At 47.8% G+C, this 20,701-nt stretch overlaps 2 protein-coding genes across 2 annotated transcripts in view; both read left to right on the top strand.

The window, feature by feature from the left end:
• Window positions 1-20,701, top strand: part of LOC119388290 (protein SEC13 homolog) — a 492,033-nt gene that overhangs the window by 65,895 nt on the left and 405,437 nt on the right.
• LOC119388291 (disintegrin and metalloproteinase domain-containing protein 11) overlaps window positions 1-20,701 on the top strand; it is a 483,088-nt gene that overhangs the window by 182,190 nt on the left and 280,197 nt on the right. Inside the window, exon 12 of the mRNA XM_049413903.1 lies at window positions 9,825-9,896. Within this exon, the coding sequence (XP_049269860.1) occupies window positions 9,825-9,896 (72 nt within the window). The remainder of the gene's footprint in view (window positions 1-9,824; window positions 9,897-20,701) is intronic.

Genomic DNA, 20,701 nt, shown 5'->3' with positions numbered 1-20,701 from the left:
GCCTGGAGTATACAGTTACAAAACAATAAGCTTACTATGAGCAAAACAGCGAAATTGACTTTGCATGATAATAGCGGAAATTATTAGAAGTTATCTCAAAGATGTAAGAAACGTGATTCGAGAAACATTGTTATACCAAATGCTCCGTTTTTTTCATGAGCATCGCAACAAAATGTTCTAGGCTATTTTCCATAAACACTGAATTTTCTATTGTCTTAGCTTAACAGGTTAGTTGACGATACATCATGCTTAATTATCCTAACTATTAGGGGTGCCGCCTGTATCATGTTTCTGTACTTATTCACTGTGATTGTTCGATATCGAACCGTCTATATTACTTAGATATGTTTCTTTTCCTTTTTCAGGCCTCCCTAAATTTTTTGTTGTTAATAATCATTAGGTAATCGGAGCTATAACTTGCAATAAGTGTGAATAGCGGAGGTGTCCTGCGATGCTTTGTGGAACTATACAATACGTCTGTGACGTTTCTGGGGTGCGCATGTCCTCTCGTAGAATTGTTAAAAGGTAGCATGTTAGTGAGTACGTCCCTAACGAACTCTTTACGCCAGCAGATAAGTAGAATATGAAAAGTCATTGCACATTTATCTCATTTATGTATACATGATGTGTCAGAAGAAATAAAATGTCGCTACCGGCGTTGTTGCTGTTGTACACCAGTCCGATCATCCGGTATTGCGTAAACGGTAATACCTTTATGGACAAGTTAAAACTCCACACTGGTATTGTTTACTCAGTCTTTTGTGTGGTTTTCTTTCCACTTTGTCATACCAATACGCCCAAGCATTCACTTTAGCTTCTCATTGAAGTTCTTGTAATTAGATGGCAACCCGCTAGATGCAGAGCAGTGGCTCCCATCAACTACAACAGCGACAAGCAAAAACCATAGTGTATAAAGAGCTGTAATGTGAGCTAAAGCAACTGCAATAAGTTGTTTCGCGAAAAGAAACTAATATACTTTCAGGAAGAAGGAGGAAACTTTTGAGATGCTAACAGACATTTCATTCAAACTAAAATATTTGGTTGAAGCTAAGAAATTTATAAGCAAAAATTTTTGTGCATGGGCGTTGGCTTAATTTAGATCTATAATTTGCGAATGTATCGAAGTATCTTATGATACAATTGAAAAGTATCGTATCGTATACAATTATTGCGGTAGCATCTTGTATCTGTATCTCAAATACTTCTTGGTTGAGTATCTTGTATCGTATCGCGATACAATTCCAAAGTATCTTTGCCCAGCCCTGTGCGACAAGCAGCAGCTTTTCTCTGCGACTGCTGTTGGAGAACTGCTTCTAATCCGTAACACGATGCATCTACTGACAGCATGTGTGGCCTTCTTCTCTTGTAATGCATGAGAACTGGTGCTGTACTTAGCACCTGCTTCACGCTTTCAAAGCTTCGGTGTTGTGCTGGGCCACTCTGCATCTGCATGCATGAGGTCTCTCGGTGGCTTAGTCATGTCAGCAAGACATGGGAGGAACTTTGCTTGATGGTTTGCTGATCCAAGGAATGACCTGACTTCAGACGTGTCCTTTGGTGTGTCTGTCATTGTAGTGGCCTCCACTTTGTCTGAGTCTGCCTGGACACCTTATGCGGAAACTATATGCCCCAGGAACTTGACTACACTCTGTCGAAATGTGCATTTGTTGACGAAGAGTGTGATGCCTACCTTTGAAAGTCGGCTCAGCACTTTGTGTGCCGCAGAACCCTCCCATGTGCTTTTCCTTCTTATAATGGGCCTGACCAAACTATGCACGTGTTATTGATGGTTCGGCACTTCGTCCATACCCTGGAAACTAGTCACTCTTATTGGATAACTGTTCATAATATGTAGACAAGTGATTCTGTCTGTAGGGCTGATCACCCCTTTCCCCTCTCAAAAGCTAGAAGGGAATGATGTTTTGACAGCTGTCATGCACAGAAATCATGCTATGCTCGCCTTGTCACTAATGCTTCACCACAATGCGCATTCAAGTCTGCATGTGACATTATTTCATGCTAACAGCCTATTTAGTGGCTGCTGTCTGACTCTTGGTATTGTCTTCTTGTTTACGTTAGATCAGCATTTCGTGGTTGCTCAATATGCACATATGCACAAAAAGTTGCAGTCTTACTGCAGGACTACTTCAAGTAATCCTGAACTCCATTTTGTCTGCTACAAATCTGCTCCAAAACAGCATCTTTGCTGATAAAATTCCGGTGCCATAGAAATGCCAAAGGGAAGCATGAGGAACTGGAACTGCCTGAATGGTGTAATGAATGTTGTCAACTCATGTGACTTCAGAGAGAGGAACTTGCCAGTAGCCTGCACACACGTCTGAGCGGATGAAGACTTTTGCACGTAGCTAGTCTGGCAAGGCATTCATCGACTGTTGGCACCAGCATGTGTTAACAAATGATCTGTTGGTTCAGCTGGTCATAGTCTACACATATTCTCAGTTCATCATTCTGTTTGCTAGCCACCACCATCAGGAAGCACCACTCAGTTGCTTGTTCCACCTTTTGTATGACACCAAGGTCTTCCATCCTTTTGAGTTCCATCTTGACGAGAGGAAGAAGAGGAACAGGCATTCGCCTTTGGTACTTGACTGTGTAGGGTTTAGCATTTCTGATCACCTTGATGCAGTACGTGGTCTCCATCTGTCCAAGTCCTGACGTCAGCTTGGGGTACTGGGCTAGGATGTCAGAGATGTCACTCTCTTGTGTTTCTGCTAGCTCCAATGGCCTCTGAAAGATTCCCAATGACGCTATTGCGGGACGACTAAGAGGAGATTCTCTCAGCCTTTTGATCACGAAGAGCTTCTCTTAAACTTTTTTGCATTGCCATTCTATAGTGGCTGTGAAGTAGCCTGCTGTGGCTATTGGAACTTGAACTGGGCCAGTCAGTGCTTGCTTTCTTGTCTTCAAGCGTCCCATGATGTCCTTGCTGTAGTCTTTAAGTGAACTGCCGTGACGTCAGTGCCTCTGTCGACTTTGAAAATGAGAGCTGTGTGGTTCAGCTTTGCTTTCACTTTCCAAGGCTACTCAGTCATCGTGCTTTGAACATCACCGAGATGCACTTCCATACACTGCATTCGACCAGTCAAAGGGTTCGGCATGTCACCCAAGCCTGTGCTTGAGAGGCAGTCTACCACGTAGTGACCTTTCTTCACGCAGCTGTGGCATATCTTGCCCATGGCTGGGCACTGCGCTTTCGTGTGGTGGCGGTCTCGTCCACACCACTGGCAGTATCCTCGCCTTTCGTTGCGCTTTGAGTTGACTCCGAGGCGTTCGAGGAGACTTCTTTTTTCTTTATAGCTGCTCTTTCAGTTGTCTGACTTCCTGGCCTTGTCGATTGCAACTGCCGAGTGCTCCTTGCGACGAATCTCCATTTGCTGTTGCTTCACTACTTACGAGTTCCATGCCATTTTCGTGGCTGACTGCAGGGCCAGCTTAGGATTCAGCTGCATCTTTTCGTTGAGCCCGACATCCAACAGTCCTACCGCGAGACTTTTGCGGATGAGCTCATCCTTGATTTCGCCATGTTCACTGGTCTTGGCCAGTTTGTGCAAGTTTGTTATAAATGCTTCGATCAGCTCACTGGGTTGTTGAACATGACTGTTAAATCTTGCCCCCTCATAGATTACGTTCATGCACGGTATGAAATGCTCCACATTCTTGCATTTAACTGTAGCGTAGTCTGCCATTTCAGCACCTGTCAACTTCAGTGATGTAAAAATGTCTTCCGCCTCTTTCCCTATGGCATAGAGAAATGTGTTCAGTTGCATTGTTTCATCGCGTAGATGCAATGAAGACACAAATCAGTAACTTTCCCATCGAGCTCTCCAGTGTTTCCAATCTGTTGGGTCCCAGAAATCGAGCTTCTCGGGCAGCTCAACAGCGAAGGGATTGAAGAAGTTCTTGCCGTTTTGCTGGTGCACTGTGGTGGCCCTTTGTGTGGTGTCTCCTTCCCCTCCATCAGCCATGCTGAGAGTTGATAAATACATAGATTCTCTGTCACGTTATCTCGGGAGTGCTTGTGAGGGATGGAATTGAGAGAGAGACTGGAGTGTGAGGTGGCGCGGCAAACACTCAGTATCTTAAGCAACACGGTCAATCCTCACACAAAATTCATGCACTAAAAAATACATATAAATAAAGTTCATCCCAAGAATTCTTTAGCTAAGCACAATCCCTAGCTTCAAAAATAGTCTGGCCACACTGGCCTCTCGGTCGCGTCCATACAGAAGTGTGCTTACTTGTACGACGGTCGGCGCGGCTTCAAAGTCGATCGCTCGTCATCCATGTTGTGTCGCGCTCGCCGTCGATGCTTTCGATGAGGTCCCACGGTCGCCGTTGCTCCGCAGCAGTGCTGGGCAGTATCGAAGATACATGTATCTTCGATACTATTTTAGATACTTTTTGGGTATCTTGTATCTGTATCACGATACGTCTCGCAAAACAAGTATCTGTATCTGTATTTCCGATACATTGAAGAATGTATCGTGTATCTTAAGATACAAGATACTGCGATCGCACCGCCACCATGCGAAGCAATAAACGTTGGCTGAGCTCGAGCTTCTCAAGCTGATGCTGCTGCCACTAAGTCACCGGAATAAAACTAAAGGCAGTGACATTATTTTATCTTTCCGCAAGAGTTTTCCAGCGAGGATAGGCGATTAGCTCTGAGCGTCCCAATATATTGGTTGAGCAGAGTTACGAGGCGGCGCTCGCGTCGTCTCGACAGACAAGCGCGCGAACGTGTGTGCCTAGCCGAATTTTGGTTTAATCGATTTTTTTTTTAGTTTTGTCAGTGCCATGACACTTGGCACTTAGCCACTATCCTGTGCCGCGTACTACAATGTGTGCAGCGTCTTTCGCACACATGCTGATGCCGCTGTAAAGTCATTATCGAAGTTCCTCTTGTGTGGTGCTTCGTTACGAAGTCTGAAGAATGCAAGAATGGCGTGTTGCTTTGCCTCTCGTGGCTTTCACACTTCAGCCATTTGAAGGATCTCGTGAATGTAAGTTTGCATTACATGCAATGAGATTGACTTATATGCAAATAAGATTCTAGCAGCTGTAGCACCAACAGTACTGATGCTGGATTTAAAAGAACAGGCATTCACCTAACAGACGCTATCTTGGCGTACGTCTGTTTTTCTTTTATTCAAAGAGTTTTTAAAACCATAATTTGATTGTTAGCAGAAGTTATTTCTTAGCTGTCTTTCTTTTCCATCCCGTACATTACCTATGTCTCTAGATTGTTTTTTTTTTCTGCCGGCCTGCTTACTGCAATATGCCTTTAACGTGCAGCCAATGTAAGTTCTCTGCTGTATTCCTAGTTTTAACTGTCCGCGTCATTTCTGCTGCTTTTCTTCTTCAAGTGGAATATAAGTTTATATACTTACATTCCACTTGAATTTACTGTTATGTAAAGGTGATGTTGAGAACAAATATATAATAATTCGGGCGCGCCTGGAGTATACAGTAATGATAATTCTGCTCACTGCTAAGTAAATTAGCAAATTTGAGCTTGCATTATAATAACGTAAATTATTAGGCACCATCTTAAATACGTTGGCAAAGATATTCGAGAAACACTGTTATACCACATGCTCCGTTTTTCTCATCAGCGTCCCAAAGAGTCGTTTTACGCCATTGTCTATAGGCAGTGAATTTTATTGTCGTAGCTATTAGGGGTTACCCGCCGCGGTGGTCCAGTGCTTATGGCGCTTGACTGCTGGCCAGAAGGTCGCGGTAGCCGGATTTCGATGGAGGGAAAATAGTGGAGGCTCGTGTGCTTATATGCAGGTTTTAGAACCCCAGGTGGTCAAAATTTCCGGAGTCCTCCATATACCACCTTTCATAATCATATCGTGGTTTTTCGATGTAAAACGCAACAATTATTATTAGCTCTTACGGGTGCCTCCTATATCGTATTTCTATACTTATTCGCTGTGTTTGATACGGAACTGCTTTTCTATTTTACTTAGATATATTTGTTTTCGGTGTTTAGGCTTCCCTGAATCCTTTTACTGTTGCTAATCAGTGATCACCAGGTAATCGGATCTATAAATGTCAATAACGTGAACAGCGCTTTGCGCAACTGTACAATACGTCTGAAACGTTTCTGGGCTGCACATGTTCTTGGTGACGTACACCTGTCCGGTGATCCGTTATTGCGAAAACCGTAATATGTTTACCGGCAAGGTAGAACTCCACAGCGGTATTTGCACCATCGTGCGGAGGCTTCTTATTGAAGTTCATGTGGTTACTTGGCCACCCGCTTGCTGGTCAGCAAGCAGAGCAGCGACTAGCTCCCATCAGTTACAAAAGCTACAAGCAAGAACCGCTATCAGCGAAATATATAAAGAGCTGTCATGTTAAGCAGCTAAAACAGCGCCAATAAGTTGTTTTGGAATGAAACTGATATACCTTGAACAAGAAGTACAAAACATTTGAGAAACTAACAGAGTTTTCATTCAAATGGAACACAATTGGTCGCAGTTAATAAATTTTCAAGTGAACATTTATGTGCATAGGTGTTTAATGCTGCATTATATAGATATATATATATTAACAAATTTCAGAATGTATCGAAGTATCTTAAGATACAATTGGAATGTATCGTAACGGCTACAATCAGTGTTCCAGTATCTTGTATCTGTATCTCAAATACTTCCTGCCTGAGTATCTTGTATCGTATCGCGATACAATTTCAAAGTATCTTTGCCCAGCCCTGCTCCGCAGCAACTCGGTGAACCACTTGTTGCCGGTGTGCCGGTTGTCATCAGGGCCATCAGTGGAAGCAGACGGGTTAGGCCTAGCTGCCTCCTTGGTCCCTTGTTCCACGCGAGTCTGAGGCTTAAGTGATGACGTGGCACCCAGGGGACTGTCCTGTTCAGCCAACGTAGGTGGAGCATTGCAGGTGCTCCGGGATCTGCTGTGACGAGGATGCGGCAAGTTCACTTTCTCGGTCATTGCCGAGGTCAACACAGACTCGTGGGGCTGCACCCACGGACCCGGCACCTGCCACTCTCTTCACCCGTGAGGCTCTGGCTTCTTCGTGCTGCTTCAAATGGTGCCCCACAGACAGTGCCCATTCTTTCTTCCTGGGTTCTTCACCACGGCTCGGGTCGCGTGCCTTGAGCGTTCCTCCGACCAATCATGTGCGTGGTTGTGGCAGCGGTGCACGCCATCGAGGAATTTTTTGCTCCTCGCACACCATCGAAACATTCCATCATTGGGCGCATGTGTCGTGCCCCTTTACTCATGATATTCTCATCGCTTGGTCGCCTGTCCTGTGTGATTCGCTACATCGTTGACACTGCCACTGCTGCCATGTTTTAACCGAGCATTGTTACGTAACCAATGGTACTTGACTGAAGTCTTAGTAACAAACCATTTGTTTCGGCGTGGTCAGCCGGCTTGCTTCGGTGCCCCAGTCCAAGTGTGTCCTTCGACCTAACCACACGCACGAACCTTGGTGCCACGACTTCCTACATGGTGTCGTCATGATTGGTGGTCAATAGTCTATGACAGTTTCGTTCTCTCTCAAACACAGGACTCCGATTCAAAAGGCGCACTCTCAACGTCATCAAAACTTGGGTGCACATACTCTTATGCTGCTTCACCACGGTGGGGCTCTGGTTTCTTATGATTAATATCGAAGCACGTTTTGAAAGTCGCCAGTATTGGTCATAACATATGTTACTAGCATTAAACATATTATACGACAGAGCACTTACAATTCAAGTTCGAGATTATTTAGCTGCTAATTGAACCATAAAGGATTCAAACAAAAATTTTGCTCTCAGTGCTCCTTTAGGAAATCGGTTAGTGGCCGGGTGATGTCGTCTAAGTTGCGGACAAAGCGACGCAAGTACAAACATAATCCTACAAAACATTGGACATCCTTTGTTGAGTGTTGCACCGGAGATCCTTGCAATGCTCGCACTGTGTTGGGGTCCATTTTAACAAGTGCAGCACTACCAAGGGTGCCAAGTGAAGTGATTTGGTGCGGTCCAAAAAGACACTTTGTAGAATTCAGCTGGAGAACGGCTCTTTGAAAAACATCCAGAATGGCCAGCAGACATGTGAGATGGATGTCAAGCATATGTGAATAGACAGTGACATCATCTAAGTATCTTAAACAGAGGGAACACTTACATTCTTGGAGCAGGGAGTTCATCCTGCGTTCGAAAGTTGCCAGGGCATCGCAGAGTCTGAATGGCATGACCTTGAACTGGTAGAGACCATCGGTGTGGTGTCGCGCCGCGGTGGGCTGCTAGTCCGATGGCAACAAACTCAGGCATGTCATGAACACCACTGTGAGCTACCGACAACTGACTCTTTTTATTGCACAGTGCACTTATACTATACATGACATCACAGCTACAAATCACAGTGCCTTCTCTGATGGCGTCGCATAACCAATACCATTATACATCATATTCCCTCTATTTTTTTTATTTTCTTTCTTTTTGTGGTTTATAATGGTTAGCACAAGTTAGTGAAGAGTCATTTCATCCATTTCCAATATTTACACATCATTGTGTGCACTCTAAATATACATGTGAATGTTACAGTGCAACAGTTACGCATGACTCTCCTTAAAGGACCCCTGACACCAAAATTGAAACCTCGAGATGTTTGTGTTGTTTGACTTTCCTGTATACGGGGGCACATCTGACCGATTATTAGCGACGAACGTTGCCTTTAAGATATCTTAATTTGGTTTTAAAGTAAGCATGAGTGCTCACTTGAGTTGGCTGCACCTTGCGACATCCTGGTATGACGTAGATAGAGGCCCCGCGTGACGTTCCACGAGTAAAGCGAGTATTGTGGACGTCACAGAAGGTTTGCGGGGCGCACGTGCACAATACGACGACTGGCGAGGCCTATTGTTCCGCACCCCTCTCGCTCTGTTGTCGGGCTGCTCTGGAGGTAGTTTTCGTGAGGGGTCACGCGCTTAACAAGTTTAACCCATACCGAGGCACCCACATACTTTCAATCTCTACCGCACGCGGGGCCCCGATTTGAAAACCGCGCTTTCTACGTCGCCACAGCTTGAGTGCACGTGGTCTTTGACACTCCCCGCATGGGTCGCTAGTTTCTTGTGGTTTTTAGGCAGCCGTTTTGAAGTGACGCTAAAATGGTCACAATTAACTACGCTAGAATTAGTTATACGATATGCTAGAGCATTTACGAATTAACTTAGGGATTACCAGACCCAAAGCTACAAATTACAGTAAAAAAGACACCAACAAAAATTTTGCTGTCAGGGGTCCTTTAAGGTCCACTCTAAACATAATACAGATATCTTTGTGACGGTGTTCTTATCCTCGGTTGTAGTTCCCAACGAGGATAGAAAAGAGACAGCTCTTTGCTGTGGTGTCTCTTGCGATGCTGTACGAGGGCACTGCTCTGTGGGGAGTGGCACTGCCTTTTGCCCACTCTCACCATGCACCGATGATGGGCTGTGCTGGCTCAACCTTAACACCTGGCTCCACAGGCGTGCCTGCGTTTGAATGACTGCATGTGACTTGGTGGTTTGATTGACTGTGTGAGGAATGACTGGGTGAGCTCATGTTCGCGTCACTCCATAACAATATACTACTTCCATTCAGTACACCAGAATGAATTCTTTTTATGTCTAAAATCAAATTACCCAGGGATATTATCTGCTACACTGTCCACGATAGGCACTAAACTTGCGTTTTGAATGGTACGGTTTGTGTGTCTTTTTCATTTGCATCGGAAGTGTTGTAAGGTGTTCCTGAGAAGAAAAGTGATGCTAGGTTGATTGTTTGTGCTTTCAGTTTGATGCCCGTAACAGCACCCGTACGGAGGTGATGAGCGATGCCATACAAATAATCAACTGTGTAGACATGGTGAGTACTGTCATCATTCCACTTAGGCTTAGCAAAGCAATTTCACTGTACCCTTTTATTCTTTTATGTTCATTTCTAATGGCAACATTGAAGCAAGCTTTAAATGCAAAGCATTTCTTAGCGAACATTTGGCACTTTGAGCATTTCTATCTATCTATCTGTCTGTCTGTCTGTCCGTCCGTCCGTCCGTCCGGGCACCCACCTACATCTGGGTGCTCTCATGATCGCCTCCTTAACTTGGTGTTGTGGGGATCGAGAGCGTCCCCCTACCTGGCGCCTCGTTCCCCAGCTGCCGCGCGCGTGCCGGCCGCGTAGCCCGGGCGCACATAGGCACCGGCAATCGCCAAGATGGCAGCCAGGGCGCCTCTTTGGGCGAGCCAAGCATCGGCTCCGTCCCGCGCTGGCATGTCTGGGCACGCTACGCTGGCGCGCTGCGCGGGCCTACGTCACAACGCAGCGCCATTTCCCATTGGGCCGCTGGTGACATCCTCCTCTCCTACGAACTAAGATGCGCCCGACGATTCGCTCGTGGCGGGAGATGCTCTCAGGCCTTGACGAGAGGTTGACGCGCTGCTGAGCAGGCAGCTTCTCGTTCGTGCGTTCGACTTCGGCCCTCGTACGTGAGTCGTCGCGCCGTAGGCAAGCGTACTTGCTCGGTCTTGCGGAGTTCCCTATACGGCCTGCAAGCCCGTGAGTGTCGCACTGTGCTGCATCTTGGGTTAATAAACCCGTTGTTGTTGTTACCCTGCCTCGTGTGTGGTTTCTGCGCCGTGTCGGAGAAAACGACGAACCCGGCCGCAGCGTCGTCGCAGGCCGCGGCAGTGGAGAACGTCGCGTCCCTACACGGTCGCGCTCGTAGGTAAGCCTAGTGCAAACCTATCTCCACAGTGTAGACCAAAATTGGCATGGGAAGATCAGAGGATTTGATGAATATGACTGTCGGGTCATGGCACGAGTAACGTGAAAATACTGCCACGCCCACTTCTTGTTTTATTTTGATGTATTCGGGTTTGACCAGCAAGGACGGTTATCAACGCTCGACACTGTCCGCGAAGCAGTGTTCGAGAAGCTTCGCGATTGTAGTAGATCGTTTTGTTAAGATTGCACGCCGCACGCGAATGTTCCAGCTTTGTCGAGAAATAACGCCGCCACCAGCGATATCACTGGAAAGTTCGATAGCGCCTGTATAAAAGACGACGCACTTGACCGCTTGTGAGTTGTTCGACGGCTGACGCCCAGTTCGCTGCTATCAGTGTGCAGCGTGTATTGCTGTAGTCTGAGTTTTCATTTCCCGGGCACAAGTTCGGCCAAATAAAGAGTTTCATCTTGACTACGCCAACTGTTGTCTTCATCGACGTCACGACCGTCACGACCCCGTGACAATACTGTCACATACGTCATCAAACCCTTTCCTCCAGACACATGTGGCACATACCTGTTTACCACGGGCCGCAGTGTATGGGTATGCGCCACAGGTGATTGACAGTTTATATTTACTTAGGAACAGCGAGAACAGACATTGGAAATTTAAGTGCGAGAGCTTTAGGAAAAACCAACATCAGCAGCGTTGACCCGACGAATGGAAAGAATAAAAATTTGGCAGATCCCACGTACCGTGGGAATCAATGTTATGTGAAGCACGCGTGGGATGGTGACTGTGGCGTAATTTTTCACATTGAGCGAAACGTTATGGAATGACGCTAGAGAACTGTGGAAGTGGTACACGCACTCATATGTTGAAGAGTCACATATGTATGATGATGTAGTGTTGTTGTATTTTGTTATATTAAACCTAGGTGGCGTCACTTACCCTAACACACTAACAGACGGCGCCACTAAGGGGTTACAGGTGTATATATATAGTATCAATAAACATGGCCGGGCAGTTAGTCGCCGGCCCAGCCGAACGTCGCGTCGTCATATCGTTACTCTCGACATGGTGTCAGAAGTGGGGTCTGCATCATAGTAAAAATGCCTCTGGGCGAGAAGAACAAGGACAGCGAGCTACCTGCGGCGACCGGCGGGAAAGCCATGGTGGCCATGGTCGCTGGGCCCAACTTGCAACCGCCACCCCATTTCGACTTCGAGAACCCAGCGGCTTGGCAGAGGTGGCGTCAGCAGTTCGACGACTACAGTTTTGCAACGGGTCTTCATGCAGCGGACAATGAAGTTCGCGTCAGAACGCTGCTATACTGCATGGGCACCAGGTCACGGAACATTTTGTGTTCATTGCAAGTACGGGACGAAGACTATTCAAAGTACAGCGTCATCGTTGGTAAGCTGGACGGATACTTCTTACACCCCGCCAACGAACTGTACGAGAGCGCACGGTTCCACCGACGTGTTCAACAGGCAGGCGAGACAGCTGATGCGTTCTTCACGGCACTGGGAAATATGGTGAAACGATGCAATTACTCTGCACGGGACATAGAGGAGCGACTGGTCCGCGACCGTTTTGTCGTTGGCCTTCGTGACATCAAGTTATCAGATAAGCTCTGCCGCAATCCAAAGCTTACATTAGATGAAGCGCGCATTTGTGTCCATCAAGCAGAAGACGCAGAGAAGGAAAGGGCAAACTTTTCAGCATGTTCGCCAGCAGTGATAACGCATCACGAATCGATAAACGTGGATGCAGCGAAAGTCATGCAGAACCGCCCACAGCAGCGAGAGATGCGCAACGCAGCTGCCCCATGGATGCATGCTTCTTCACCTTGTGGATTTTGTGGCCGGTCCTTACATTTGCGCTCAGAATGTCCCGCACGCCGAGCAACCTGTAACAAATGTGTAAAGAAGGGCCATTTCGTAGTGGTTTGCCGGGCTAGCAAGCAACTTTCCGCTGTGGAATTGGGTGCTGTCGGTTCGAACAGCGAAGAGCGGGCCAAGTTCGTGAATGTAAAAGTGGACGGAATGCCTCTACGCTTCAGTGTTGACAGCGGCACCGAGGTCACAGTCTTCCCCAGTACATTTTCTGGAATTCTGTCATATCTTGAGCCGCCGGATGGGGAACTTTCAGGACCGGCGGGACAACCGCTGGACGTGCTGGGAACGTTTACCGCCACTCTGCAATGGAAGAACAAGTCGGCGACGCAACGACTTTACGTGCTTCGGTCACAGGTCATGCCACTTCTGGGATTTCCTGCTATCCAAGAGCTGGGTGTGGTCAAGTTCATGGATCCGGTGGTCGAGACGCAAGGCAACCAGGCGGCATCAGACAAGCTGTTCTGTGGTTTGGGCGAGCTGCAAGAAGCGTACACTATACGCCTAAAACCAGATGCTGTCCCCTATTCGCTGCTCGTACCAAGACGTGTGCCCATCCCTTTACACGGTGTCGTTAAGGTGGAGCTTGACAGGCTTGAAGCGGAGGGCGTGATCAGACGCGTGACAAAGCCTACTCCGTGGTGCGCCGGTATGGTCGTCATACCGAAGGCATCCGGTTCATGTCGCATTTGCGTCGACCTCACCAAGTTGAACCAGGTAGTGTTGCGTGAGCGCCATATCTTGCCCACCGTAGACCAAGTTTTGGGACTACTGGGTAATGCTCAGGTGTTCTCGAAGCTTGACGCTACGTCAAGTTTTCATCAAGTAAAACTGGCAGAAGAGTCTGAAGAATTAACAACATCCATAACGCTGTTCAGACGTTATTGCTACCGTCGACTGCCGTTCGGGATAACGTCCGCCCCCGAATACTTTCGGCGCCAAATGAGTTACATTCTTGAGGGTCAAGAAGGCGTCGTAAACATGATCGACGACATTTTGGTTTTTGGCCACGACCGTGCAGAACATGACAGCCGGCTCCAATCAGCGCTGGCTTGACTGAGAAACGCCGGGCTGACCCTGAACAAGTGGAAATGTCAATTCATCGTCACAAGCGCAAAGTTCCTCGGTGTAGTTATCTGCGGCAGCGGTATTTCGCAGGACCCAGACAAGCTTGCTGCTGTCAAGAGCATCTTGTTCTGCCGAACTCGCGCCTAATGTCATAAAAGTGTAAACTGATACGCATATGTTTCATCATGTGACCCTTCAATGTGTATATTTATATGTGTGTGGTGAATAAAAATTTCAGTTGATAGTCAGCGCTCGTGTCGTCGTTTCCTTATTCTTCTGTGTTCGTGTGTGTGCGCTGTGTTAAGATGAAGGTCAAGAGCATGGAACCTCCTGTCGACGTCGCAGACTATTGGGCATGGTAAACCACGTGGGACGGTTCTTACCCCATCTGTCAGAGGTGACGGCACCCATTCGAGGACTGCTCAACAAAAGAAGTGACTGGCCGTGGGGACTGGCCCAGCAGGTTGCCTTCCAAAAGTTGAAAGACATGATGTCGTCCAACATCTGCATGGCTAACTACCACCCACTGTACCCGACCATCGTATCCGCAGATTCCAGTTCGTTTGGCTTAGGTGCCGTTTTGCTACAAGACCAACCGAGCGGAGAGCGCAGAGCCGTGGCCTACGCATCACGCTCCCTCACACCAACAGAGCAAAGGTACAGCTAAATGGAAAAGGAGGGCTTGGCAGCTGCATGGGCTGTCAAGCGGTTTGACGAGTATGTCCGGGGCTTAAACTTCAGCATCGAGACCGATCACTCACCGCACACGTGCTTGCTTGGTTCCATGGATGTCGATGCTCTACCACCAAGGATCCAAAGGATTTGACTGAAACTCGTGAGGTACCTGTACACGGTATTGTACGTTCCAGGGAAGCTGCTGGCAACGGTTGATACCCTCTCAAGAGCCCCCGTCACATCAGCGTCTCCAGCAGAAGGAAACCAAGTGGAGTTGTACGTCAGTGAGGTCGTCGGCAACATCGCGGAAGGCGCACCAGTTAGCCTTAAAGCGGTTCGTCAGCACCAGTTGATGGATGGCGAGTGCGTTACCCTCGTGAAGTACTGCAGGCAAGGTTGGCCTCAGGAAAACAAAGTGCCATCAAACCTCTCAAAGTATTGGAGGTACCAAGGGGAGCTGACAGTGTGCAATGGACTGCTCCTTAAAGGAGGACGTCTGTTGATTCCGGAGGCTCTGCAGAAGGATGTCTTGGATTCACTTCACGAGGGTCATCAGGGTGTGAACCGATGCAAGGCACGTGCGCGTGATGCTGTTTGGTGGCCTCATATAGGCAAACATATCGTGTCTATGGTGGAATCATGTGAACGTTGTGCAACTACCAGGGTCCAGCGTGCCGAGCCTCTCCTGCCAACAGCTTCAATGGAGTACCCATGGCAACAAGTGGGTGCAGATTTGTTCCACTTGGAGGGACAAAATTTTCTGCTGCTCGTGAACTACTATTCACGCTATCCAGAGGTTATCACGCTACGCAACACTTCCAGCCAAGCGGTGATATCGGCTATCAAGAGTGTCATGGCTCGATTCGGCATACCGGAAGTGCTTTGAAGTGATAATGGCCCCCAGTTCTCGTCACACGAGTTCTCAAGTTTTGCCCAGAGCTATGGGTTTAGACACATCACTAGCAGTCCTGGTTATCCTCAATCGAATGGTGCGGTGGAACGGGCTGTTAAGACTGTGAAGGATCTTTTCCGCAAGAGCAATGACCGGTTCCTGGCACTGCTGGCGTATTGTGACACGCCAGGGGTCACGGGTACAGCCCCTCCCAACTTCTCATGGGGCGACGGTTACGGACACGCATTCCTAGGGACCCGGCCAAGCTGTCACTGGACCTACCTCGACCAGACGTCGTCTTCCAAAAGGGCGCTGCGGCTAAGGAAAGGCAAACTCGGGACTTAACCGTCGGCATGGGGCGTGAGAGCTCCGGGACCTCTCTTCAGGAGACGAAGTGTGGGTAACTGATGCGGAGTGCCGGGCCCAAGTTCTTAGCCAGGGCCAGCGTCCCCGATCCTACACTGTGGAAACTCCCAGCAGAGTTATACAACGAAACCGACAGCATCTCGTGCCTTATTCCCCAGATCTCATTGCGTCATCCCCAGTCTCCTTTCCGAGCTCGAGCCCAAACCAGGAGCTCAGACTCAGCGAGGAGGAACCATCACATGGCCAGTACGATACGAGTACTGGCGCAGACACTGACAGCATACCGCACAAGGTTACCAGATCCGGGAGGCGTGTGGCCCCACCCAAAAGACTGAATTTGTAGATCTTGGAAAGAGAGATGTAGTGTTGTTGTATTTTGTTATATTAATCCTAGGTGGCGTCACTTACCCTAACACACTAACAGACGGCGCCACTAAGGGGTATCAGTTGTATATATATAGTATCAATAAACATGGCCGGGCAGTTAGTCGCCGGCCCAGCCGAACATCGCGTCGTCATATCGTTACTCTCGACAGTTGTTTACAGTTGCATAACGATGCCAAGAGCAACATGGGCGTTACCGACACCAGACTGATATGTAGTGCTTATATTCTTCAATACTGGATAGCTCGAATCCGAACATGACAAAGAAGGAACACAGATGCACAGGACAGGCATTACTCACAACTAAGCTTCATTTAGGAAAGTTTCCCTAGATATATGGTACGCAGCCGAGTGGAACGCGCAGGCACACTGCACGTACGTTACAGTCAGAGTTGCAGTTGTTACAGTTGTGTTACAGTTGTTATGCTTATACTTGTCCATTATGACGGAGAACGCACGCACGTTTCACGAACCCATGTGTATGTGTAGGATGAGTTCTTGACAGTTCTTGATCAAGGTCATCATCACCCTAATCAGTGAGCACCAGCAGCTGGACCGGACTTATCGGATCCGTTCGTGATCGCGGCTACGAGGGGTCCAAGTGTAGTGAAGTGCGAGGTATAGCGCAGCTGGTAGAAATTCTGGATGCCTCATACGATAAAATGATCTATGATGCCTCCTGTCCTGGGCGTGGCTGCGAGGTCTTTTGATGCCCTGTGCACATCCAAGCCGTCTTCCACGCAGTTTAAGGATCAGGCGTTGTTGGGTCTTGATAAGTCAATGCTGAAGTCACTGGTAATGATGAGAGGCCTGGTTCTCTTGGCAGATTTACTGTAGTGAAGCATTCACCCCGTTTTTTTTTTTTGTGTGTGATCTATGTAGTCCACGTTGCGAACCACGTGGACGAGCGGATGGTAGTTCCAGAATGGGGCATAGCGCTAACACACACAGACGAGGAAGAGACAACAGGACAAGCGCTAACTTTCAACTGATTGTTTATTTTTGAAAGCAACAGTATAAATAGATCCGTACGCAAAAACACCACTCATCGCACATGAAAACCTGCAGCGTCAAGAAAGGCCAATTCATTAGCATTCAGCGCCACCGACTGGCAGCTGACGCAGCTATCACCGGTCGTTGCGATCATGGCGGCTTCCACAATCTCTCTGGTAGTCTTATCTGCATTCCTATATACCACTGTGCACTCTTTGAAGGGACACTAAAGAGAAACAATGAATTGGTTTAGATTGATAAAGTGTGCTCGGAGAGCTCTAGTGTAGTTTATTTCACCACCATAGGTTTATTATTACAGGAGAAAACCAAGTTCAAAGTTTCATTTTTAAATTTCGCGCCGAACTTTGTAATTCGTCACGTAAAAGGTTTCAAAGAGCATTTAACGTATTTTGGCGCCGCTGGCTCGACAAAATTTCCACAAACTCGCTATGTCGAGTCTCTGGCCCCTTCAGAGGACAATGTACTTCGATTTAACGGATTAGGAACTACGTAGGCCCAAGCAGGCGCCGTCAAAAATATGTGACGTCACGGCAAATGGTGCGGGAATTCCAAGATGGCGTCGCCACCTGTATTTTCTTTTTGCGCGTTTGCTCGCTTATTAAGCATCTTCTCGCAGCAAGCGTGGTGTTCTTGGTATAGTGGAAGACTACTTTACTAATGCGAGAAAAATCGTTGTGCTCTTTAGTGTCCCTTTAAACAACGCTTCACACCCACAATCATTACAATGCACAGACACGTGCCCATCACGATAACGGCCCAACTTCTGCTTATGTTCCCTTAGCCTATCATTCAGGCATCTCCCCGACTGCCCAACGTAGACCTTGCCGCAAGAAAACGGGAACCGATACACTACATTATTTACACATGGCACAAATGGATACTGATGTTTCTTCACACATTGTGCACGCCTCTTGGCTAATGGGTCCGTGTCCTCGTCTGTGTGTGTTAGCGCTATGCGCCATTCTGAAGTATATAACCAACGAGCCCAAAAATCCACGCGGATGGTAGTTGAGTGTCTTCCAGGGGTGTTCTGTAGCTCCCTCACTTTCCTTGAGTCAGGCGCGGTGGTGTAGCGGTTACAGTGCTCGGCTGCTGACCCGAAGGTCGCGGGTTCTATCCCGGCCGCGGCGGTCGCATTTCGATGGAGGCAAAATGCTAGATGCCCGTGTACTGTGCAATCTCGGCCAACAATAAATGGGTACTGACACAAAAATTTTGGCCTCGCGTTTTTTTGCTGCAATGTATTGCTGGGGGCCTGTTAGTCATAACATGGCACATCGTTTGCTGCAGTGCGCGACAGATAATTGATTACAGGCTCCTCATTACCGACCAGTGTCAGTTTCAGTTTCAAAAACGACAAGCCTCTGGGTGCAACTATCACCGCCTAGCGGGTGCAGTGCTTGATCACGTCAGCACACAGAACTGTGACGCACTTCCGCACGGTTCCCGAGCAGCCACTGAGAAGTAGGCTGCTGGAGAAAACGAGAAAACGCGGCAAAAAACATGGCGGCTATGACGTCATCATAACTTGTTGCAGCATGGTCACGTGATGGAAGCAACGGGTCCCCTATGAGAGTGCCGATAGAGCGAGGGTGTTGATCGCTCACGCAAACTTCAATATTCATTTAAAATACCTTCCAAGCTATATTCGCTGTTGATATTTTGCAGATGATATACGCATGTTCACGGGAATCGATCCTGCAGGCTATCTCGGCCGCGAAATTTTGTGTCAGTGCCCCTTTAAAGAATACCAGATGGTCAAAATTTTCAGAGCTCTTCGCTATGGCGTCTCTCATAATCATATCGTGGTTTTGGGACATAAAACCCCAACAATTATTATTATTATCACTTTCCTTGCGTGTCAATGTGTGTGTTCACCGTTACTGTGTTGGTTGAGACTCTGTATCACCTGTGGCACATACCCGCATAACATGAACTCTGATATGCGGGTATGTGCCACACGTGACTGAGAGAACGGGTTTCATGACGTACGCGACAGGTATTTTGCATTATTCATGCCATGACCAGTGAATCGTGTTCGTCATACACTGATCCCCTGCTATGCCAATTTTGGTATATTACAAGTTATGGAGACGACCAGGAAAGCACCCAGGTGTAGGCGGCTAGATAGATAGATAGATAGATAGATAGATAGATAGATAGACAGACAGACAGACAGACAGACAGACAGGCAGGCAGGCAGGCAGGCAGGCAGGCAGGCAGGCAGGCAGACAGACAGACAGACAGAAAGAAAGAAAGAAAGAAAGAAAGAAAGAAAGAAAGAAAGAAAGAAAGAAAAGGCCAATGTGCCTGAGGTTCGCTAAGAAATGCTTCGCATTTAGAAATTAGAATCCCAGCAGGAATCGAACCCAACCATTCTGCGTGGCAATCAGGTATTCTACCACAGAGCCACGTCAGGTCTATAAATTGGTTTGGAAAAACAGCCCATGCAGGTGTAATGTCGGTGCAGCGTCAATTGTGGTTGTCGTGCTGGCTAGCTAATTTTAAAGAAAGCAATAAACACTACATATCTACTCCTACAATACAGGCGTCATATCAGATTAACGTCTGTGGTTCCAGTGTTCGCTGCGCTTTTATAACAGTCTAATAAACATTACATTTGTATTCCTATGATTTAGCAAGCTATATTGTAGCATTGCTTAACAAAAGTTACGTATGATATTCACATGATTTCACCATAAAGTGCACTTAGTTTCGATAATACTAACGTATGTACTCTAACGTGATGCCTGATGTTACATTGCACCATAAGTTACCCCTTAAACGCCAATGTTGTCAACGTCCCTGATAAGCCCACGATGTACACACAGCTACTACACTTGCAAAAACATGTCGATCCACCTCGTAACGCTTGGCTCAAAGCTATAAAATACAGCATAGAAGTACTCGCTGACTGCTTCACATGAAACCGATTCCCACAACACGTGGGATCTGCCGAATTTTTCTACTCCTTTTATTGTTATGAGAAAGTCCAAGTTCATTCAAAGCAGCAGTCGCCTCATGGAGCAGGAAACACTACTCACTGAAAATCGACTGAGTGGGCCAGAAATCTGTGTGGTGTGTTTCCCTCAGCCAAGCTCTGGCACTGTGCTTGTGAGTTTTTGTGGTCATAGTGAAGGAGATGAACAACTCAGCATGTGTCATGAGTAAAGGGGCACGGGTCGCGTGCCGGACAGCGTAATGCGTCGATGTTGTGCGGGGAATGGAAAAGTACCCGATGGTGTGCACCCCCGCCACGTCGACGCAAGCCATTGGCCGGAGAAAGGCGCGTGCCACGCGACCCGAACTGAGGTGCGGAACCCCAGAGGAACAAGCAGTCATTGTTCGGTGGAGTCGGCGAAGAGAAAGGTGGTGCAAGCCAGCGTCGCGCCCACGACGGGGACAGCAGGGCTGAGTTCTGGAGGCAGCGTTGTGCATGCCCCGGGAGGGTGGCCGTCGACCTTGGTGTCGACCAAGCGAGGCGTCCCGGGCTTGCGGCAGCCTCATCACGCAGTTCTCATGGCACCTGCGGCACTACCCCAGCTCGACGAGACAGCAACCCACCGACAATCACCGGAGAGCCACGTCGACAGTTTGAGCCAGTGGCACTGAGGAGAGGCCGACAGTTAGGCCTAGCTGGGAGGGACCG

This window comes from Rhipicephalus sanguineus, chromosome 3, assembly GCF_013339695.2.
Source record: "Rhipicephalus sanguineus isolate Rsan-2018 chromosome 3, BIME_Rsan_1.4, whole genome shotgun sequence".
Lineage (NCBI taxonomy): Eukaryota > Metazoa > Arthropoda > Arachnida > Ixodida > Ixodidae > Rhipicephalus > Rhipicephalus sanguineus.
Note: the sequence above shows the minus strand (reverse complement) of the source record. Positions and strands in the feature narration are given on the sequence as shown.